Consider the following 24834-nt stretch of genomic DNA (forward strand, 5'->3'; position numbering starts at 1 on the left):
AAAAATAAAGTGAGCACCAATGGCTCTCATGTGTAATCCTAGCTACTCAGGAAGCTGAGATCTGAGGATTGCAGTTTGAAGCCAGCTCAGACAGGAAAGTTCATAAAAGTCCTATTTCCAAATAGCTCCCAAAATAGTAATCATTTTTTAAAAGAGCCAGAAATGAAGCTGTGGCTCAAGTAGTAGAATCCTAGCCTAGAGCAAAAAAAGCTCAGAGATAGCACCCAGGCCCTGAGTTCAAGCCTCAGGAAAGGGACACACACAAAAATAAATTAACTAATTAAAAATAACAATAACAAGCTGGGCTCGGGCGACTGACCCTGTAATCAATCCTAGCTACTCAGGAGGCTGAGATCTGAGGATTATGGTTCAAAGCCAGCTCCGGCAGGAAAGTCTGTGAGACTTTTATCTCCACTAAGCCACCAGAAAACCGGAAGTGGTGCTGTGGCTCAAGTGGTAGAGCACTTGCCTTGAACTGAAGAGCTGAGGGACAGTGCCCAAGCCCAGTATTCAAGCCCCATGACCGACAAAAATTAAAATTAAAATTAAAAAATAATAACAATAATAAAATAAGATAAAATAAAACTAGCACTAAAAAGTAGAAAAATAGATCTCATACTCTCAAGAAATAATTCATAATCAAGTCATAATACTGACCACTGACCACATTTAGTAAAATTTTTCTCTAGCATTTACTTCTTCAGCTTGGCCGCCATAATCTCATAAATTTTATAGAATATAAATGACCACCACATTTTCATAAATTTTGTATAAAGAACAAACACATTTTCAAACTCTAATTTTATTCTATTTGTAGAAAAGTGTTTTTTCTGCATTCCTGCCTATGCTAGGTTTGAGGGATCTTTTGTAATTTATCTTATTTCATGCATTGCTAAGTAGTGACTGTAAGACCCAGTGAGGATTTCATGATGTATCTGCTCAACTAGCCAGAAACATGAGTCATTGAGCTCCTTCATCCCATGTGCCCCTCCCGCTCTGGCTCATGGGGATGTGTGAGAAGCGGGTGCACCTGGAAACCCAGTCCAGAGGACCCCAGGTACCCACTCCACAGCAGCAATTTTCTTCCAGCAAAAGCCATGAGCTGGGAGCCAGTAGCTCACTTTGTAATCTTAGCTACTTGGGAGGCTGAGATATGAGGATCACTGTTCAAATCTCCCCTGGGCAGAAAAAAATCCAAAAAACTCTTATGAACTAGCAAAAAAGCAGGAAGTAGTGGTGTGGCCAAGGAATCGTGCCCAGGCCCTCGGTTCAAGCCTTAGGACTAGGGAGGAAACAATTGAGACTGCAAAGAAATTAAAACCACCTTCTTTTCAAAAGCAAAAAACAAAAGCCCTGTCTTAGCTGAGTACCAGTAATCCTAGATACTCAAGAGGCTGAGTGACATCTAGCTAGCCCACGCAGGAAAGCCCATGAGACTCATATCTCCAATTATACCAAACAGCCAAAAGTGGAGCTGCGGTTCAAGTGGTAGAGCACCACTCTCGAGCAAAATTGTCAGGGACAGTGCTCAGGCCCTAGGACTAGCATAAACACACACACACACACACATACACACATACACACACACACACACACACACACACACACACACACACACACACACACTAGGAAAAAATGCACAGGACTTAAGAACTTTATAAACTTTTACCCCATCTTGGTGTCCAGCCAAATCCAAGTCTCTGGAAAATGCTTTCTGACATGAGGAGTGCTCACAGAAGAGAAGTGACGTATATCTGCCAGGTCGAAATCCACCAGCTCGGCATCACTTTTGTCCACCTGCCACTCTGGATACTCTGCCATGTCATCTGGAAAACAACACAGGCAACAGTTAGGAAAACAGACCTTAGAGCAAATGAACCCAATCACCTTTTGGCCCAACAGGATTGGAGAATTTGTCTTGTCCAACCCTCTCAGTTGACACAGGAGAGGCCTGAAAGGCAGAGAACCCAAGTGATTTTCCAGAACCATGTGGACAGTGACCTTCAAGTCACAAATGATCTTTAATGTTTCCTGTCTCTATGACCAATAACTGAAAACCTGCTTGTAGTCCAGTAGCTTTAAAAGGTGTTTCTAACTTCAACTTTTAAAGATAAATCACAATCAGGCATCGGTGACTCTCATCTATCATCCTAGCTACTCAGGAGGCTGAGATCTGAGTATCACAGTTCAAAGCCAGCTTGGGCAAGAAAGTCTGTGAGACTCTCTTATCTCCAATTAACTAGCAAAAAGGCAGCAGTGGACCCATGGCTCAGTGTTAGAGGAAAAAGTCAAATGAGAGCATGAGGTTCTGAATTCAAACCCCAGTACTGGCATAATAATAATAACAATGATGATGATGATGATGATGATGATGATGTTAAGTCACATTCTAAAATCCTCCTATAATTTTTTTTTCTCTCCCATGGGGATTGAACACAGAGCTTCATGCTTGCGAAGTGAGTGCTCTACAACTTGAGCCATGTCTCCAGCCCTTTTTTGCATTGGTTATTTTTGAGGTAAAATCTTGCTCTGTGCCTGGGCTGGCCACTCTCACTGCACCCAGTCCTCCTATTGGTGTCTCCCAGTCATTGGGATGGCAGGTGTGCCCCACTTCCCCCCACACACACACACACACCCCGCTGTCTGTCTCAAAGAACTTTTAAGCCAGGCACTGCGCTGGTGGCTCACACCTGTAATCCTAACTACTCAGGAGGCTGGGATCTGAGGATCACAGTTCAAAGCCAGCCCAGGAAAGTCCATGAGACTCTTATCTCCAATTAACCACTAGAAAACCAAAAGTGGTGCTGTGGCTCAAGTGGTAGAGTGCCCGCCTTGAGCTGAAGAGCCCAAGGACAGTGCCTAAGCCCAGAATTCAAGCCCCATGATGAACAAAAAAAGAAGAGGAAGAGGAAGGGGAAGGGAAAAAAGAGGAGGAGGAGGAGGAGGAGGAGGAAGAAAAAGAACAACAACAACAACAACAACTTTTATCCCTGGGCTAGTCTCGAACCACAATCCCCCAGCCTCCATATCCCAAATAACTAGTATTACACATCACCTATAATTTTTCAACTCTTCTTTTTAGTTCCTTCACACTGATTACCACCAGCTACGCCAGGCATGGGTGCTACCAGTTTACTTTAGTTTTTAATTTAAAAAAAAAATAGGTACTGGGAAGGTGGCTCAGTGGTAGAGCACTTGCCTTGCATGCAGAAGGTCCTGGGTTCGATTCCTCAGCACCACATAAACAGAAAAAAAAAAAAAAGCTGGAAGTGGCTCTGTGACTCAAGTGGTAGAGTGTTAGCCTTGAGCTAAAGAGCTGAGGGACAGCGCCCAGGCCCAGAGTTCAGGCCCCATGGCCAACCAAAAATATATATATATATATATTATAGCCATACAGACTTTAGATCATCCATTGTCATTTTTCCAACATTTCTGTAGATCTAAAATTAACTCAAAATAAATTGTAATGAAGATGGCACTGTAATAAGAGCCAAGGATACAAAAGTGAATATAAAGAGCTCTATTTATAGTCTATGGAGAGGGACAGATAGAAAATCATAATGCATAAAATAACTAATATGGAACTGGAAGTGTGGTTCATGTGGTAGAGCCTCCAGCAAGAGCAATAGGCCCTGAGTTCAAGCCCCAGTACACACATACACACACACACACACACACACACACACACACACACATACACACACACACCAAAAAAGACCATCTCATACAGAAAATAAATAAGCAAAGCACAGACATGTCCAGATTGTGATAATGAGTTTATGTAAAAGTAGCATAAAAGAGAAGAAAAAGAAATGGTTGGGTTTGGATTTTGAAATATTAAGTGTGCTATTTAGGATTTAGACTTCATCTTTGAAATGATGATCCAGTGATAGTATTAAAATAAATTACAAACATAACTTGGTCCATGTTTTCATTTTTTGGTTGGTTGGTTTTGAAACAGAATGCGGCTATGTAGCTCAGGCTATTCTCAAAGTCACAATCATGATTTTTTTGTTTCATTTTGTTTTTGTCAGTGGTGAGAATTGGACTCACGGCCTGGGGGCTGTCCTTGAGCTCTTTTTTGTTCAAGGCTAGCATGCTACACTTTGAGCCACAGAGCCACTTCTGGCTTTCTGGTGTGAGATAGAGTCTCACATATTTTTCTGCCCGGGCTGGCTTTGACTCTCCATCCTCAGATCTCAGCCTCCTGAATAGCTAGGATTACAGACATGAGCCACTGGCACCAGGCTTAACTAACTTTTTATAAGATAACTCTGACTAAATAGAAACAATGGCTTGGAGCTGGGCTACAGGGGAAGCTGTGAAGCAGAGAGTTGGGAGGGTAAGACAAGGTCCAACAAGACCCTACTGAGAGCCAAATAGCAGGCAGAGATGAGGAGGGAACTGACTCAGAACAATTCTGCTATCTCTGCATTAAATGCCCTCTATACTTGTAGCATGCTGGAGCTCACATTGCTACCCTTACCACAGGCCTCTGGGTTAGCCCTATTAGGTCAAGTTGAAGTCCCCATTGCTTTACACAATGAAAATTCAATGACTGGGGCTGGGAAGGTGGCTCAGTGGTAGAGTGCTCGCCTTGCATGCATGAGGCCTGGGTTCGATTCCTCAGCACCACATACACAGAAAAAGCCAGAAGTGGCACTGTGGCTCAAGTGATAGAGTGCTCACCTTGAGCTGAAGAGCTCAGGGACAGTGCCCAGGCCCAGAGTTCGAGCTCCATGACCAACCAAAAAAAAAAAAAAATCAATTGTGATCACATGCCAGAATGTATAGCATCAGCTAAACACTGTTCATTATCATACTGAACAATTCATGATCCAAATCGAAGGAATACATTGAAAGGAAACTTGCAAAATCATAAGTGCCAAACATATGATATGCATTTTGAGTTGCTGAAACAGTGTGTGTGTGAGAGAGAGAGAGAGAGAAAGAGAGAGAGAGAGAGAGATTGCATTTGTAGCTTCCTCATGCTGAGTAATTCAATGGCTTTAAGATACAAATCCCTAAAAATCTTATATGACATGTAATATTATTAACTCAATATTACAGGTGGAAACTAGAGGTTAGGAGAGTTTAATTAATTTTCCTAAGGCCATAACACCAGAACTGAAAGCCAGGAGTATATGATAGCAAATTCCTTTCTTAGCCACTATGCTTTGTCACCTATCAGAAAAAGAAAAGAAAGAATTAAGGTTAAGTTCTGGAGGGAAATCTGGGTAGATTTTACTACCACAGATGAAATCATAGGGATTCAGGAAACTGTATTAATTGGTCAAGAGAGTGAGAGGAAGGAAGGAAGGGAGAGAGAGGGGGGAGGGAGAGAGAGAGAGAGAGGTGAGGGGAGAGAGAGAGAGACAGAGAGACAGAGAGGGAGACAAAGAGAGAGATGCATGAGGTCCTAGGTTCGATTTCTCAGCACCACATAAGCAGAAAAAACTGGAAGTGGCACTGTGGCTTAAGTGGTAGAGCATTATCCTTGAGTTGAAGAGCTGAGGGACCGTGCCCAGGCCTAGAGTTCAGGACCCATGACCAACCAAAAGAGAGACAGACAGAGAGAGAGGGAGAGAGGGAGAGAGAGAGAAAGACAGAGAGAGACTACTTTGTGGCATGAGGACTGTTTTCTAAGTGAACATCGAAAAGCTAATGAATATAACTATTGTTACTGCTTTCAACTAATTCCAAATAAATAGTATGGTTTTCCATACAAGTTGGAGCCACAAGATCTTTCCATATGTCCAAAAATATAAGCACCTTGAAGAGTTAACAGGAAACAAATGAAAAGCGTTGATTTCAAAGATGTCAATAGGTGGCCCGGATATGATTCCATCTGCAGCCAATTCCAAACGTTTTAGAACATAATATCCACATGCTACAAGAAAGTATCAGTGGTGGTACAGTGCTTGCCTAGCATGCACTGGATCCTAAGTTCAATCCCAGAAATACAAACAAACTCAAAATAAAATAAAGCTGGGGCACACAGCTGTGCTGTGGAAGAATTACTATGTAGCCTGTGAGTTCAAGGACAGCCTGGGATACATAGTGAGACCACATCTTAAAAAAGAAAAATGCCAGGCACTGGTGGTTCACATCTGCAATCCGAGCAACTCAGGAGGCAGAGATCTGAGGACCACAGTTTTAAAGATAGCCTGGGCACAAAAATCCCCTAAAGACTTTTATCTCCAGAAAACCATAAGTGGAATTGTGGCTTGACGTGGTATAACACTAGCCTTGAGCAAAAGAGCTCAGGGACAGTGCCCAGGCCCCAAGTTCAAGCCCCATGACTGAGGGGGAAAAAAGGAAAAAGGAAACAGAAGGAGGAAGGGGAGAGAAAGAGAGGGAAATTTATGCATACTTATATGTAATATTAACAGTACAGTGTAAACCACAAATATTCTACAAGCATATCTGCCAATTTTACTTACAAACACCGTCAATATAATCTTTCACAAGATTTGCATCTGTCAATACCCAGAGACCACATTCCTAGAGGAAAAAACACAATTTTTTAAATCAAAGTTTAAAGACAATAAAATTTGGTTTGAAAGCAAGAATCAAAAGTGTTCTATAATCACACAAATCTCTAAGTCTAGACTAGCTCTTGCTCATTCTGTCTCTCTCCTTTCTGTGTTCCTCTGTGTGTCTCTCTCCCCTCCTTCCTTCCTTCTCTTCTTCTCTTTCTCTTTCCCATTCCTATGCATTGTTTACAACAGCCATTTCAAGGTCAAAGAAAGGAACATAAAGGAAATAAAATACTTAGTGACAATTCCTTTCATCTCTGCAATGATGAATTGTTCCACTTGATTTCAAAACTGATTTACTCCCATTTCAGTTCCCCAATGACAATTAACGCTGAAAGCATTTGTTATCGTGAAAGACAGCTAATGCCTTTCCAATTGTCTAGCAAAGCAAACATACCTGAAAGACAGCAAAAGAATTCACGTACATGCCTAAATAATATCCGGTGTTATAAAACTCCAATTCGTGGATGACCTACAAAGAAGGTAAAACACACAGAATGAGAAGATACATGTCAGCCTATTCTGCTTTTCCTCATGTTTCCTGAAACACGACAAAAGACTCACAGATAACTCTATGTGATGTTCATTACTCCCAATACTCCCATTTCTCCCAATACTCAAAAGGCAAAAACTCATAAAAGTGCCTGTCCATCACCAGGTGATCAGATAAGCAAAATGTGGAGTATACATATACAGTGGAATACTATTCAGCCACAAAAAAAAAAATTGATGTTCCAATACAACCTGGACAAGCCTGGAAAACTTACTGTGTTCAGTAAAATCAACCAGATAAAAAATGCCACTTACATCACATATCTAGAATAGACAAAATATTAGAAATAGTTTAGAGATTACAAAGATTGGGTCAGGGGAATGGTAACTATTGTTTGATGGTTACAAAGTCTCTATTTGGGGTAATGAAAGAGTTTTGGAAATAGTGGCTGTGATCATACAACACTGTAAGGTAATTAATGTGACTGAATTACATATAGAAAATGATGAGGTAGTAAACTTTATGGTTTATGTTTATTACTGGATTAGATAAACTAAGCTATTACAATGTCATAGGCAATCACTGATACTTCTCCCCATTTACTTTATCATTAGCCGGATAAACTGAGACAAAGGCAGGATTCAAATCCATGGAAGAAGCCAGGTGCTGTTGGCTTACACCTATAGTACGTGCTACTCAAGAGGCTGAGAGCTGAGGATCAAGGCTGGAAGCCATCCCAGGCAGACAAATCCTTGAAACTCTTAGTCCAATTAACCAGCAAAAAGTCAAACCAGAGGCATCATTCAAGTGGTAGAGCTCCAGATCTAATTCAGCAAGTGTAAGGCCCTGAGTTCAAGCTCTGGTGCTGGCACAAAAAAATAAAAATAAAATAAAATAATGAAAGGAACTTTGTACAAACTGAACAGGGCCTTTCTAGCATAAAATTAGATACTTCCCACCACTGTTACTGCTACACTAACAATATCCAAAGTACATAAACATGATACTAGAAGAGATACTAGAAGAAAATAATAGATGGGCTGCAGGCTGGTGGCCCACACCTCTAATCCTTGCTACTCAGGAAGCTGAGATCTGAGGATCACAGTTCAAAGCTAGCCTGGGCAGGAAAGTCCTTAAAGCTCTAATCTCCAATTAACTACAAAAAGCCAGAAGTAGAGCCATGGCTTAAGTGGTAGAGTACTAGCTTTGAGCACAAAAGCTCAGGGACAGTGCCCAGGCTAGAGTTCAATCCCCAGGACCAGCACCAAAAGAGAGAGGGAGAGGGAAAAATAATAGAAGGAGCCAACAGAAAAATCTTAATGCCTGTAAGCTGGCAAAGTAAGTCAGCCCATATAAGGGAGAGAAGTTTCCAGTTTCCATGCCTTAACAGCAATTTTGGATGCATGAAGGTCAGCGTCCGCTCAAATCAGGCACAAGTTGGGAAGCAACAGTAGCTATTCCATAAGAGGTCCTCTTCTTCTCCCTCCCTCAATAAAAGGTCCTGACCAAGGCTGCTTCGGGCTGCGGATGGGAAGACTCTTGTCTGCAAGGCATTTCTGGAAGGCCTGGTGAACCTGAATTATCCTTGATCATCCACCAGGCTCCCGGCACCCCCACAGAAACTAAAGAAGAAAGAAGGAAGTCAATAGTGTCTATTATCATGGGTTCCTGACTCTTCTCCAAAGGCAACTCTGGAGAAACAAGAAAGCCCACTGGAAAGCCAGATGCATGGAAAGGCAAGATGGCAGGAAATGTGGAGGACATCTTGAATTAAAGCTGTAAGTGGATGATGTCAGTCTGAGGCAGAAGACAGCTCAAGAGGGACAGTCAGTAGACTGAGCATGGGTTTGTTTTAGTTTTGTTTATGGTGTGGGGGATGGGGGGGGGGGGGTATGTGTGTCAGACCTAGGTCCTAAACTCAGGGCTTGGCCACTGTTCCTAATTTTTTTTCTTTTCTTTTCTTCACCTCCCTCTCCCCACGGCTAACACTCTACCTACCATTTGAGCTACAACTCCACGTCTGGGTTTGGAGTAGTTTACTAGAAATAAAGAGTCTCACAGAGTTTCCTGCCAAGGCTGGCTTCAAACCAAGATCCTCAGATCTCAACCTCCTGAGTAGCTAGGATTACAAGTGTGAGCCAAAGCACCCAGCTCTGTGTGTGTGTGTGTGTGTGTGTGTGTGTGTGTGTGTGTGTGTGTGCGCGCGCGCGCGCGCGCGCATACCGGTCCTGGGGCTTGAACTCCATAACTGGTGCTGTGGTTCAAAAGACAGAGCACTAGTCTTGAGCACAATAGTTCAGGGACAGTACCTAGACCAGCATAAGAAAAAATAATAATAATGCTAGATGAAGGTATGCCTTAAATCTGATGACTAGTAACCTTATCAGAAGATGGTTATGTGAAAACAGAAAGACACAAACACGCAGGGGAGAAGGCCAGGTGACAATGGGACAGCAATGTGGCCGTAATGGCAGCTGGCTGGAAGCCCACAGAAGCAAGGAGGGCTGGGAAGACAACGCGGGGCCTCCAAGGGAGGGCGCCCGGCTCGCATCTTCACTGTAGACTCCAGGACTCCAGAACTGAGACAATACATTTCTGTTTCTATGTGTCCCCTATGAAAATCATTTTACAGCTTCAATCTCCAGTACTTTAAGAACTTGTTTTGTTGCTGTTGTTGTTGTTGGGGGGAGGGCATATTTTTTTTTATCAGTCCTGGGGCTTGAACTAAGGTCCTGCGCACTGTCCCCAAGCTTTTCTGCTCAAGACTGGCACTCTACCACTTTGAGCCACAGCTCTACTTCCAGTTTTCTGGTAGTTAACTGGAGAGAACAGTCTCAAGGACTTTCCTGCCCTGGCTGGCTTCAAACCATGAGCCTCCTCTGTCATCTTAGTAGCTAGGTTTACAGATATGAGCCACCAGTGCCTGGCTAAATGTTATTTTTACTTGACATATTAAATACAAAATTGTTGGGGTTGGAGGCATGGCTCAGGTTGGTTTAGCACCAGCCAATGAGTGAAAGCATCAGGGACCAAGTTCAAGGCCTGGTCTTAAACAAAAATTACCTATTATTTAGGTATCAATGTAGTGTTTCCATAAATGCATTATACAAAGCTTAAATCAGGTTAAGCAATTATCTCCTTGAACATTTGACCTAGGCAGTATATTATAATCTATAGTCACCCTACTGAGTTTATAGGTAACCATTATTATAGTTATCTAATAATAGATAATCAAGGGGCTGGGGATGTGGCTTACTGGTAGAATTCTTGCCTACCATGCATTAAGATTCCTCAGTACCACATACACAGAAAGAGCCAGAAGTGGCACTGTGGCTCAAGTGGTAGAGTGCTAGTCTTGAGCAAAAGAAGCTCAGGGACAGTGCCAGGCCCTGAGTTCAAGCCCGAGCACTGGCAAAAAAAAAAAAAAAAAAAAAGATAATCGAGTTATTCTCATGGAACCAAAGCTCAGCTTGCACTGTACTCAACCTCAGCCCTTCCCCCACCCAGGGGAACTGCCACTCCACTCTCAAGTTCCATGATACCAACTCTATAGGTTCCATGCCCAGTACTCAGCTTTCCATGCCTGACTTCTCTCACTGAACATGGCGGTCTCTATTTCCATCCATGCTGCTACAAAGGATGGATTTCATTCATTTGTGGCTGGCTAGTATCTCCTTGTGTGTACAGGCATCAGTTGGACAATCTGGTTGTTTCCATCTCTTGGCTATTGTGATTAGAGGCATGAACATGAGAGCAGATATCTGACACATTGATTTGATTTGCTTTGGATACAGATACAGAACTGGAGCACAGAGTCGTTTTCTTAATTCTCCACAGTTTCCATGCTATTTCCATGACAGCTACATTCATACATTCCTACCAAAAGGGTTTTCGTTTCTCCACAACCTTGACAGGACTAGCTATCTTCAACTGGTTGAACTACAGCCAGTCTTAGAGTAATTTCTTATTACTTCCTTGAGTATCAAAGATCAAAATACAGTATAAAAATGGGTGAAAAGCCGGGCGCCAGTGGCTCACGCCTGTAATCCTAGCCACTCAGGAGGCTGAGATCTGAAGATCACAGTTCAAAGCCAGCCCGGGCAGGAAAGTCTGTGAGACTCTTATCTCAAATAAACCACTAGAAAACCAGAAGTGACACTGTGGCTCAAGCAGTAGAGCACTCACCTTGAGCTGAAGAGCTGAGGGACAGCGCCCAAGCCCAGAGTTCAAGCCCCATGACTGACCAAAAAAAAAAAAAAATGGGTGAAAACTCTGGGCAGCATATCTTTTTTGTGGGTGGGTCTGGTCCTGTGGTTTGAACTCCACTTCTGGCTTAATTGGAGATAAGAGCCTCATGGACTTCCCTGCTCAGGCTGGTTTCAAACCTCAGTCCTCAGATCTCAGCCTCCTGAGTAGGCAGGATTACAGTGTAAGCCACCAGATCCTGGCTAGCATATCTTTTTTTTTTTAATGTATATATTTTGGGGGTAGAATGTAATGTTTTGAAACTTGCATATATTATGGAATTATTAAATTTAAGTAATTAACATATCCATCATCTCACATTTTTACCATTTTGTTAAGACTATTTAAAATCTACTCTTTTACACACACACACACACACACACACACACACACACACACACACACACACACACACACACACACATATGTACCAGTCTTGGATCTTGAACTCAGAACCTATACACTGTCCCTGAGCTTTTTTTATTTAAGGCTAATTCTCTACCACTTGAGCCACAGCTCCACTTCCAGCTTTTCCATTGCTTAATTGGAGATAAGAGTCTCATGAGGGGCTGGGAAGGTGGCTCAGTGGTAGAGCGCTTGCCTTGCATGCCTGAGGCCCTGGGTTCCATTCCTCAGCACCACATAAGCAAAAAAGAAAAAAGCCGGAAGTGGCGCTGTGGCTCAAGTGGTAGAGCGCTAGCCTTGAGCTGAAGACCTGAGGGACAGTGCCCAGGCCCAGAGTTCAGGCCCCACGACCGGACCAAAAAAAAAAAAAAGAGTCTCATGAACTTTGAACCACAATCATCAGATCTCAACCTTCTGAGTAGCTAGGATTACAGGCATGAGCCACTGGTGCGCAGCTGTTTTTAAGCAATTTTTTGAATATACAATACATTATTTCTAACTGCACTCTCCATGTTAAATTTAGACCTCCAGAGCATATTCTTTCTCCCTAATTTTAAGTGGCATTTCTCATGTAAGACAGAGAAGACTAATAAGCTTCTCCTAGCTGAACCAACGGAAGCTTCGCTGTGAATTTTCTTCTACATGCAAAGAATTCATGAATATAAATAAATGCACTGTTGAAAGTGGAAGTACCAGGGTATTATTTTTTCTCCTTTAATATGTATTTTCATAACAATAAAAACGTCAACTCACATTTTCCATTGTAATATCATTTGAGGCATTCATCAGATTCACGCTTTTGTCAACAGCGACAATCCCCACTATAGAGTCCGGCTGTGTCACAGAGATTCTAAGAGACACTTTCTCAGATGGCTCAGCATTCACCTTACTCCAAAATAATTTTATCTAAGAAGACAAAAAACAAGGCTTATTTCCATCTTTGTGTGTGTGTGTGTGCTGGTACTGGGACTTGAACCCAAGGCTACCCACTCTCACTTTGCTTTTTCAGTCAAGGCTGATTCTCTACCTCTTGAGCCACAGATGAACTTCCAGCTTTTTAGTGGTTAATCAGAAATAAGACTCAAGGACTTTTCTGCCTAGGCTGGCTTTGAACCCTGGTCCTCAATCTCGGCTTCCTGAATAGCTAGGATTACAGGTCTCAAACCAGTACCCACCAAAATTAATTCCTTATCTCATTTATTTTTAAAAAAATTTATGAAAGAGCAAGGGAAGGGGTGACACTGTCCAAAAAGAAATGTACTCTTTATCTGACTTATATGACTGTAACGCCTTTGTGCATCACCTTTATAAGAGCAATAAGTAAATAAAAATTACTTGAAAGGTATGCTAATATTCTCTGCTTCTTCTGTGTAACATACACATTGTTCCCAGCTTTACAACAAACTCCACCCTGAATATCACACACAAAGCGTCCAATTTAGTGAAAAATTAGCCTGTGGTATTTTTTAGCTGACGAAATAGACACACCAAAGGCCAACTCTCTCCCACAAACATCCCGCCCACCTGCTCACACCACTACGTGTGGCCACTGCAAATTCCAGGCCAGAGAAACAGTGACTCAACTATGTGAAAAACCCTGAAATGGTTTCATGGATTTGAGGTAAAACCAAGCAGGTGTCAGCGGCTCACACCTGTAATCCTAGCCATTCAGGGGGTTGAGCTCTGAGGATTGAGGTTTAAAGCCAATCTAGGCTGAAGAGCCCATGATTCTTATCTCCAATTAACGAAGAGCAGAAGTGGAGGTATAGCTCAAATAGTAGAGCAGCAGCCTTGAGCCAAAAAAGCCAAGTGAGCTCATGATAGCCCTGAGTTGGAGCACCAGGACCAGCACAAAAGTTATACTATCATTAAGATACAAAACCAAAAGATTCATAGCATCAACCAATATGAATTGTACTCATAGACTGATATGTTGAATTAAAACCCTTTTGTACAAGCACTTTAAGGCTAACAAAAATAATTTAAGCTAAGTGCTGGCTCACACCTATAATCCTAGCTACTTGGGAGGCTGAGATCAGAGGATCACAGTTCAAACCCAGCCTGGGCAGGAAAGTCTGTATGACTCCAATTAACCCCAGAAAACTGGAAGTGGAGTTGTGGCTCAAAGTGGCAGAGTGCTAGTCTTGAGCAAAATAGCTCAGAGACAGCACCCAGGCCTGAGTTCAAGCCCCATGACCAACAAAAATATAATTTAATGGGGTTGGAGGTGTGGCTCAATTGGTAGAGCACTAGCCAATGAGCAAAGTGTTAGGAACTGAGTTAGAGTCCCAGTATTGGGACAAAAAAGTTTTTAATTGAGGGTGTGGGGGGGGGGGGGGAGGGAGGATGAGAAGGGATGGGAAGGGGAAACAAAGGAGGAGGCTACAATGCTTGATAAGAAATGTACTCATTATCTTGCCCATGTAATTGTAACTCCTCTGTACAGTATTTTCACAATAAAAAAAAAGTTTTTAAATAAAAGTCTCATAAGTCCCCATAATCATACATATGAAAATGAATAAGTAATAACTAAATATGAAGTGATTTAACCATAATTCTACAGGGGGTTGACAGAAATTTCTCAGTAATAGGGTTTATGGTAGTTTTGTGAAGAAATGTATTGCTCAGATCTCACTAATATAAAGTTTTCTTTTAAGCCTTCATTGCCCTTAAATCTTACCTTATTTTTAAAAACAAGTTGGACAGGAATTTTCAAAACATCATTTATAATTTCTCCATCATCTTCAACATAATATACTATGATACAGGCCTTTGGAGCCCAAGAAAGTTCTGGTGTCAGAGAGAAGGTGGTTGAGTTTTGTTTGCCTACCGCCACCAACTGTCCCTTGGATACAACCTGGAAAAACAGTAGCTGAATTTAATTTCACAGTAAAGTCACTTGGATCTAAATTGAAGTCACAACTGTTTTGCATGCATTTTAAACATAAACACAAATTCTTAAACTAGCTTCAAAGCCTTTTCCAATGCTAGAGATCAGACAGTGTATAAACTAAAAAGTCCATTATAAAATCAGTACAACCTGAGGCTGGGAAGGTGGCTGAGTGATAGAGTGCTTGCCTCACATGCATGAGGTCCTGGGTTCGATTCCTCAGCACTACATAAGCAGAAAAAGCCAGAAGTGGGGCTGTGCCTCAAGTGGTAGAGCACTAACCTTGAGCTGAAGAGCTGAGGGACAGCACCCAGGCCAGAGTTCAAGCCCCTCAACCAACAAAAAATAATAATAATAATAAAATAAATAAATAAAAAAATAATAATAAAATAAATAAATAAAATCAGTGCAACCTCTGTACAGTATCTTTACAATAAAAAATATTTTAAAAATAGATTAAAAACCATGCAATTCTGATGGAAATAATAGTGACTTCATAGTTTAAAAATCAGTATCTTTAGAGGTACTGTGGCTCAAAGTGGTAGAAAAATCAGTATCTTTGCTATGAGCCATTGGATCATGCCTATAATCCTAGCTACTCAGGAGGCTAAGATCTGAGGATAGCAGGTCAAAGCCAGCCCAGGTAGGAAAGTCCTTGACTCTTCTCTCCAATTAACCAGCAAAAAAAAGAGCCAAAGTGGAGCTGTGGTTCAAATGATAGAGCACTAGCCTTGAGCAAAAATGCTCAAGGACAGCACCTAGGCCCTGAGTCCAAACTCCAGAACTGGCACCAAAAAAAAAATCAGGTTTTTTTTTTTTGTTTTGGGTTTTGTTTTTTTGGGGGTCAGTTGTGGGGCCTGAACTCTGGGCCTGGCCACTGTCCCTCAGCTCTTCAGCTCAAGGCTAGTGCCCTACCACTTGAGCCACAGCACCACTTCCGGCTTTTTTCTGCTTATGTAGTGGTGAGGAGTCGAACCCAGGACCTCATGCATACAAGACAAGCACTGTACCACTGAGCCACCTTCCCAGCCCCAAATCAATATTTTTTAATCCTCAATTTTCAACTGATAGGTGCTATTTGTACACATATATGGAATACAATGTGCACTTCAAGACATGAATGCAATGTGCAATGACCAGATAAGGGCATACTCATCCCCAACGCATTCAACATTTCTTTGTGTTGGGCAAAAATAAGGGGTTTTTGTTTTGGTTTAGTTTGTTTTAGGGAGACAATACTGGGGCTTGAACACGGGACCTTGCACACTTCTTAGTTTTTTCACTCAAGACTGGTACACTACTTCCATAGCATATCCATAGTTCTACTTCCTGGCTTTGGGTGCTTAATTGGAGATAAGAATCTCACAGCCTTTCCTGCCAGGGATGGTTTCAAACCACAATACTCAGAACTTAGCCTCCTGAGTAGCTAGGATTACAGGCAGAGTCACCAACAATTGGTTCTAAGAATCAGGTTTTGATAACGAGGAATACATGACTCCTCTAGGCAGATTAGATAACTTCTCCTTCTTGTATGTTAGAACTTTCTACAATGCATGTATATTGCTTATTTCATAGCAATTCAAATTTTACACATAATGTAGTATTTAACTATCTTAAATTGAAAATTTAGGTACTTTTTTAAAAAAATAGATTTGGTTTATGATGTAAAAAGAACAGACTAACTTGAGCCAAAAATCTCAGGACAAGCCAGGCGCTGGTGGCTCACACCTGTAATCCTAGCTACTCAAGGAGGCTGAGATCTGAGGATCATGGTTCAAAGCCAGCCTGGGCAGGAAACTCCATGAGACTCTTTCTCTTTTTTTTTTTTTTTTTTTGGGGGGGGGGGCGGGGGGGAAGGGTCCGGTCGTGGGGCTTGAACTCTGGGCCTGGGCACTGTCCCTCAGCTCTTCAGCTCAAGGCTAGCACTCTACCACTTGAGCCACAGCGCCACTTCTGGCTTTTTTCTTTTTGCTTATGTGGTGCTGAGGAATCGAACCCAGGGCCTCAGGCATACAAGGCAAGCACTCTACCACTGAGCCACTTTCCCAGCCTCCATGAGACTCTTATCTCCAGTAAACCACCAGAAAACCAGAAGTGGCACTGTGGCTCAAGTGGTAGAGTGCTCTTCCTTGAGCTGAAGAGCCCAGAGTTCAAGCCCCAGGACCGACCAAAAAAAAAGTCTTAGGACAGCATTGGAGCCTTAAGTTCAAGGCCCAGGATCAGCACCAAAAATAAATAAATAAATAAGAATCTGAGTTAGCACTTTTTAAAAAATTAGAAATTTAGTGTAGACATGAAATGCCTTGAGACTAAGGTGATTCTCTATCAGCTCTGGGGTTGGAGTCTGGGAGAAATTACCAGATAGCTAAATTCCTTCAGTTGTTTATTGCCGCTCACCACCAACTCAAAAGGTGATCCCACCTAAGAAAGTAAATTTTGATTAGTATGTACATATCAATGGCAAGGGAGTCTCATTCTATTATAGCTTGCAAGTGAGTCATAAGCATTACCTTTATGTTTTCATCTCTCGTTTTTAGCTGAATGTATGTCTTACTAGGAGACATAAACATATCATGAACCGCCATGTGACCAACACTGTCCAGAAAATAAGCCTATAACCAAACAAAGAAAGCTTTAAACTTCCATCTCGAGAAAAGATGTTACCTGCTGAGTAATTTCTGAAACCCAGGTCACCTTCACCTTTTCTTTTAATTCACCAGACATTGGCTCTTCATCATTTTATAGCTTCTGCTATAAAGAATCTGATCATTTTTAGGTCAAGGGTAGTGGCACACACCTATAATCCCCACTCCTCAGGAAGCAGAGAAAGGGAAGATTGTAATGCCAGCCTCAGTTTAAAAAAAAAGTTCATAAGATCTCATTTCAACCAATAAGACAGGCGTGGTAGTGCATGGTTGTCATGCCCACTAAGTAGCAGGATAGTGGTCTGAGATTAGCCCCAAGCTAAAACTCAAAATAATTAAGGCAAAAGAGGGCTGGGGTATGACTTAAGAGGTAAAGAGCCTGCCAACAAGCCAGATGCTTTGAGTCCAAATTTCAGTCCTGCAGAAATAAAGAATCTGATAGTTTTTTAATATGGGGGAAAGGCTCTTATTCCATACTCTGGAGGGGAAAAGTACAGCCCTAACTTATTTCAGAAACAAAAATATTTTATGAGAGTTCACTGTAAGAGAGAATAGAGTAAAATAAAAGATCCTTTCTTTCTCTTTACAACACATGTTCAAGCAAAAAACCTTGCCAGCCCCACTCAATTCGCCAATGTTAAGAGTAAAATTCACAGGTGAGTGCCAGTGGCTCACGCCTGTAGTCCTATCTTTTCCAGAGGCTGAGATCTGAGGATCATGGTTCAAAGTCAGCCTGTGCAGAAATGTCCGCAAGACCTTTATCCCCCCACATGAACCACTAGAAAATTTGGAAGTGGCCCTGTGGCTCAAATGGTAGAGTGCTCACCTTGATCTGAAGAGCTCTGGGACAGCATCCAGGCTCAAGTTCAAGCCCCACAACCAACAGAAAAAAAATAAATAAGTAAGTAAAAATCATCTGAGCATGTGTGGACCAAGCCTGTAACCAGAACACTTCAACAGCTAAAGCTTCAAGTTCAAGGCCAAAGCCAACCTTGAACTGGGCTGCATATTAAGATCCTATCTCAAAAATTAAAGAAATAAAAATAAAAATCAGAGACAGCCGGGTACTGTGGGTAATCCTAGCTACTCAGGAGGCTGAGATCTGGGGATCACAGTTCAAACTCAGCCCAAGTAGGAAAGTCTGTGGAAACTCTTATCGCCAGAAAACCAGAAGTGGCGCTGTTGGATGTTGCTGGCTCCTATCTGTAACCCTAGTTACTCAGGAGACTGAGATACAGAGGATCACAGCTGCACACTAGCCCAAGTAAAACCTGCACAAGAGTCCATCTCAAGCAATATGTATCCATTGGCGGCATGCATCTGGTAGCCTCACTACAGGGGAAAACATAAATAGGAAGATGACAGTACCACCCAGTCTGAGCAAAAGAAGGAAAGCCTTCCTCAATATTAACGAGAGCAAGCCAAATACATCTGGAATCCTGAGCTACTCAGAAGTCTGAGACCCGGAGGATCAAATCCTCTAGCTGGGTCAGAAAAGTCTGCAAGGCTTCATCTCCAATTAACAGGCAAAATGCCAGCATGGAAGTGTGGCTCACATCAGAGCACCACCAACAGTAAGAAAGCCAAGTGCAAACACAAGCTCTCAGTTCAAACCCCAATACCAACACAAACAGATACATGCAAAAATAAACAGATAACCAGAGCAAAAAGGGGCGGAGGAGTGGATCAAGTGGTAAAGCACCTGCCTAGCAAACACAAACCTCTGAGTTCAAACTCCAGTAGCAATTTAAAAAAAAAAAAATCAAATAGGGCCAGGTGCTGGTGGCTCACGCCTGTAATCCTAGCTACTCAGGAGGCTGAGTTCTGAGGATTGCGGTTCAAAACCAGCCTGTGCAAGAAAGTCCATGAGATTCTTATCTCCAGTAAACCACCAAAAAATTGACACTGTGGTTCAAGTGATAGAGTGCTCACCTTGAGCTGAAGAGCTGAGGGACAGTGCCCAGGCCCAGAGTTAAAGTCCCATGACAAACAGAAAAAAAAAGAATAAAAGAGAAAAAGAATAAAAGAGAGTTCTGGGAAGATGGCGGAGGAGAAGCTGGAGGCTAAACAAGCTCTCCCATAGAAAAAGAATAAAAGAAAGTAATGGGAATGGTGAGGGTTTCTCAGATGAACCATTGTAGGAAAAAGCATCAAGCAAAGGTATAATATACATATATAGGTATATATTATATACAGGTATATATATATATATATATATATATATAGGTGTATATACACCTATATATATACATGCCTGTATACTATATACATAGGCTATATATTGTATATATACTACATGCATGCTGTATATAGTATATATAGCATAGGTATACATAGTATATCTAGTACATATATATAGTACATACTATATATGTATATATGTGTGTGTGTGTGTGTATATATATATATATATATATATATATATATATATAGCCTTCTTTTATTTCAGACCCTGCCAAAATGCAATTTCAAATGTCTGAAAAAATCAACTTGGACGAGTTTTTCAGGACCTCCTCCATTGTATCCTTTGTCATATTTCTGTATTTTTCTCTGTTCCTCAAATTCAAGTTTCAGGAAGACATCCTCATTCACTGAGTTACATCTAGCATTTTTTTTCACTTTGTGAAGGACACACGTGGCACCTTTAATCGGAGCTCGCTGGAGTCATCCAGGATGGGGAATTCGATCTTGAAGATTCCGTTTGGGGGGAGAGTGTAGTTCCTATGCTGGACTGTGTCTGACTCCCTGGCCCCACCACTCCAGGGATTGCTACTGCTCTTCTGCGTCACTGTGATCAGCACCGGATTCCTCCTTTCCTCAAGGGTCAGCTGATGGCCATCAGAGCGCGTGACCTTCACCTAGTCGTCAAAACCAGAGACTTCTCAAAATAGGTATCAAGAAAAGCAAAACCTATTAGTTCATTGGCCCAGCAGTAACGCTCTTTTTTCTTTATGGTGCTGGTAATTGAGTTTGAACTCATGGCTTCTGCTCCTGCTTGGCCTTTTCTGCTCAAGGCCGGAGCTCTACTACTTGAGACACAACTCCACTTCCAGCTTTTTTGCTAGTTAATTGGCGATAAGAGCCTCATGTGCTTTCTTGCCCAAACTGGCTTCGAACTGTGATAGTCAGATCTCAGCCTCCTGAGTAGCTAGGATCACAGGAATGCCCTGTGAAACTCCTGACCAGTATTGGCCGTACCCTCTTCAAGACCCTTCTACTAGTAAAAGCTTCAAGATAACAATCCACATAAAACCCAAAATGGGGGCTGGGAAGGTGGCTCAGTGGTAGAGTGCTTGCCTTGCATGCCTGAGGCCCTGGGTTCGATTCCTCAGCACCACATAAGCAAAAAGAAAAAAGCCGGAAGTGGCGCTGTGGCTCAAGTGGTAGAGCACTAGCCTTGAGCTGAAGAGCTGAGGGACAGAGCCCAGGCCCAGAGTTCAAGCCCCACGACCAGACCAAAAATAAAGAAAGAAAGAAAGAAAGAAAGAAAGAATAAAACTCAAAATGACCAGTTAAACAAACTTCCAGGAAAATATTTTGTTGGTAGCTGGTACCGGTGGCTCATGCCTGTAATCTTAGCTACTCAAGAGGCTGAGATCTGAGGATTGCAGCTCGAAACCAGCTTGGGCAGGAAAGTTGGTAAGACTCATTTCAAATAAAGTACTCAGAAAGAGCCAGAAGTGGAGTTGTGGCTTAAGTAGTAGAGAGCTATTTTTTTTTTGTAGGTCTTGGGGCTTGAACTCAGGGCCTGGGCACTGTCCCTGAGCTTTTCTGTGCTCAAGGATAGCACTCTACCACTTGAGCCACAGCATCACTTCTGACTTTTTCGGTGTACATGGTACCGAGGAATCAAACCCAGGGCCTCATGCATGCTAGCAAGCACTCTACCACCAAGCCACATTCCCAGCCCTACAGTGCTATTCTTGAGCACAAAAAGTTCGGTGACAGAGTCCAGGCCTTGAGTTTAAGGTCTCCCAGGCCCACCCCCAACCCCATATACACATATACACATATACAGATAGTTGTTACTAGGTAATACTTTTTTTTTAGAAAAATTAGACAAAGTTCATTTGGAAACAATTCTACTTGCATCACATATGTAAAGAAGAAAAGTAACTGCCTATGTCAGACCATCATCCTTTTACTAATTCAATTCTATAATTCAATTTACATTGACCACTAGTTCATTAAGAACCCATATGATCACTTTATCTGTCTGATGACAGATAACTGAGCATAAATTTTGGAAGAAACCCTAAATATACAATGTCCCTTCCCTTGTCAAATTTACTGCTATGGACCAGTAATAAATACAACAACTTACAGTGGCCGTGAAATTGAGAGCTGGCTTCAAGACAGTGGCATAGTCAAAAAATTCTAGGATGTAATCATGCTGCTTGAAAAACACATTGGCGCTTGCATTTCTTGATATACCTATTTGGGGAATTACACCATGTAGAATTCAAAAGCAGTATTTCATTTTCCTCCCACCTGAGCCCAAGCTACTCACCAGAAGTACGTAAGGAGATCAAGCCTCCAGAGCACAAAAGCTGTGTGTCCACACTGGCTTTGATACTACGAAAACCAACATCAGCCCAGCCCATCACATTCTCCACCCACTCCTGAGCATGGCTACCACCCTCTCCACACACACCCTCAGTATAGGAGACCCAACAGAACATAGCCACAAGTGAGGCTTTGCTCTCTATACTGAAATAGTAACAGGTCCAAGAATTTTTTTTTTTTTTTTTTTTTTTTTAGTACGAGGGTTTGAACTCAGGAACTTGAGCCTCCTCGGCAGACGATCACTTCAGCACACCCCTAACCTTTTGCTGTTGTTGTTGTGTTTGTTGTCATTGTTCATTTTTCCTTTGTTTTTTGTTTGGCAGAGGGAGGAGTTTGCTGGTCCTGGGGCTTGAACTCAGGGCCTGGGCACTGTCTCTGAGCTTCTTCTGCTCAAAGCTAGCACTCAACCACTTGAGCCATAGAGCCATTTCCAGCTTTTGGGGTAGTTTAGTGGAGATAAGAGTCTCACAGCTTTCCTGCCCTGGCTGGCTTCATACTGCAATCCTCAGATCTCAGCCTCCTGAGTAGCTAGGATTAGAGGTGTGAGATTCCTTTTTAAAAAGGAACCATCTAGAAAGAAACTGTTTCGAACCGTTTCTTTGTGTTTGTGTGTGTGTGTGTGCACGTGCACACTATTACTACTGCTTGAACTCAGGGCCTTTCACTGTTGCTGTACTATTTCTCATTCAAGACTGGAGCTCTGTGGGCTGGGAAGGTGGCTCGTGGTAGAGCGCTTGCCTTGCATGCCTGAGGCCCTAGGTTCGATTCCTCAGCACCACACAAGCAAAAAGAAAAAAGCCAGAAGTGGCACTGTGGCTCAAGTGGTAGAGCGCTAGTCTTGAGCTGAAGAGCTGAGGGACAGCGCCCAGGCCCACAGTTCAGACCCCAGGACTGGACCCAAAAAAAAAAAAAAAAAGACTGGAGCTCTACACTTGAGCCACATCTTCACTTCTGGCTTTTTGCTGGTTAAGTGGATAAGAATCTCTTGGCTATATCTGCTGGGCTGGCTTTGAATTATAATCCTCAGATCTCAGTCTGGAGAGTAGCTAGGAACATAGGCTGACCACTAGCACTCAGATTACGTGATTTTTTTGTTGTTTTTAGAAAAAAAGTTTTTCTGTATGGTTTTCTTGCAGAAGAAAAGAAAACCTGAAAACTATTCCAAGTCGTTGTCACATGACTGAAGCACAGACTTTGCTTTTATTATGAAATCATCCCTCCAGGCAAACTGACGTTCAGTTTGACAACATTCGGTGGAAGGGCTGGAGAGCTGGGGCAGATGGCCGAGAACAATGGACGAGGTGACACAGATCTGGAAATGCACTGGACTCACAGACTGGCATGCTGAATTGAACCTCTCTGTACAACTACCTCAAGATAATGTAAGACAATGAATTGCTACTCCATAAGCTGGTGAGAAAAGCTAGTGAAAGTGTAGCTACAGCAAGAGAGGACAGAGCAACAGCACAGGAAACAGTGACCCCTCGAGTTCCAAGCCCACAAACCTGTCAGAGACTCTGTCACTGTGGCAAGAATTTCTACTGGCCCGGGGGTGGGTAAATCCACGTGCTCCAGGTGCTCGTTGGAAAAATCCATGACCTTTTGCATCTCTTCATCATTAAAAGAGAAGTTGGCAGATCCGTGTATCTGTTTTGTATAAAAGTTTGATTTTTACTTGTTCATGTTAGGGATTCATTTGAACTCCAGAAATACACTAAGTCACAAGATGGCACTTGGCTCCAATTGAATCATTTAAGTGGATAAAGTCACACTTATCAATGCTGAAAAGCTCTTGATTTTTTTTTTATAGTCCACGTTTGTTAATTTGGTACAAGATCTTACTTTCAGAAAGGAAAAAAAAAACTATGTTTAAATTTTCCCCATGATCAGTTATAAAATACCTTCAAAAGTTGTCACGTACCAGTGGTGTCATGTACCAGTGGCTCACTCCTGTAACCCTAGCTACTCAGGAGACTGAGATCTGAGGATCACAATTCAAAGCCAGCTCAGGCCAAAAAGTCTGGGAGACAGGAAGTTGAACTGTAGCTCTATTGGTAGAATGCCAGCCAGTCTTAGGCAAAAAAGATAAAGGATAGCACCCAGGCCCTGAGTTCAAGCCCCAGTACTGATGTGCACACATTACACACACACACACACACACACACACACACACACACACACACACACACACACACCTGCAAGTTACCTTAAATTGTTTTGTAATATTTTTCTTCTCTCCCCAAAAGGACAAAGGTAAAAATGTAAGCAATACTTCTCCTTTCACTGGCTTCCCATATGTATACCTAAAAAACAATGAACAGAATTGGTTAAAGGAAGGTAGGTAGATAGATAGATAGATAGATAGATAGATAGATAGATAGATAGGATAGAAATCTATACACATATTTACATCAGAGAAATACAAAGAAAAAAATGACATTCATAGCATACAACACAAAAAATAATGTTAAATTAATAAGAATTGTGTCATATATTAGAATAATTTAATAATATATGTTATACATTGTATACTGTGAATATTGTATTATATAATGCATTATGATATATTATATAATACATTAATGTCATAATATGTTAATATGACAATATACTAATGTGATCATACATAAATATCATAAAATACATCAATATAATAATCATCATGTACACTAACATCATAAAAGCATACTTTTTCTAGCTTTGTTATTTGGAATGTTAGGATGTTATGATTAACCTCATGAGAATTACTGACTTATTGAGAACCATGTTTCATAGGGCCATTTATCCACACCTTTAGCACACAAAGTTCTGCTGATTTTCCAATACAATTTCCAGAAATTGATCTATTTGTTATTGTTACTGCATGTTTGTCTGCTGGGGGTTTTTTGGGGGGTTTTTTGGTTTTTTTTGCGGGGGGGGGGGGGGCCGGTCATGGGGCCTGAACTCTGGCCCTGGGCGCTATCCCTCAGCTCTTCAGCTCAAGGCTAGCGCTCTACCACTTGAGCCACAGCGCCACTTCCGGCTTTTTTCTTTTTGTTTATGTGGTGCTGA

General features: G+C 41.9%; 1 protein-coding gene across 1 annotated transcript in view; it reads right to left on the reverse strand.

Moving 5' to 3' along the window:
- Positions 1-24834, reverse strand: part of Cd109 (CD109 molecule) — a 109929-nt gene that overhangs the window by 39000 nt on the left and 46095 nt on the right. The window contains exons 8-18 of the mRNA XM_042687127.1: positions 23990-24086; positions 23289-23430; positions 21542-21651; positions 19860-20075; positions 17083-17184; positions 16931-16993; positions 14363-14539; positions 12436-12588; positions 6937-7011; positions 6444-6504; positions 1670-1826 (exon numbers count right to left, since the gene is read on the reverse strand). Of these exons, the coding sequence (XP_042543061.1) occupies positions 1670-1826; positions 6444-6504; positions 6937-7011; positions 12436-12588; positions 14363-14539; positions 16931-16993; positions 17083-17184; positions 19860-20075; positions 21542-21651; positions 23289-23430; positions 23990-24086 (1353 nt within the window). The remainder of the gene's footprint in view (positions 1-1669; positions 1827-6443; positions 6505-6936; positions 7012-12435; positions 12589-14362; positions 14540-16930; positions 16994-17082; positions 17185-19859; positions 20076-21541; positions 21652-23288; positions 23431-23989; positions 24087-24834) is intronic.

The sequence above is a fragment of the Dipodomys spectabilis genome, unplaced genomic scaffold (assembly GCF_019054845.1).
Source record: "Dipodomys spectabilis isolate Male_0828 unplaced genomic scaffold, ASM1905484v1 ptg000102l, whole genome shotgun sequence".
NCBI lineage: Eukaryota > Metazoa > Chordata > Mammalia > Rodentia > Heteromyidae > Dipodomys > Dipodomys spectabilis.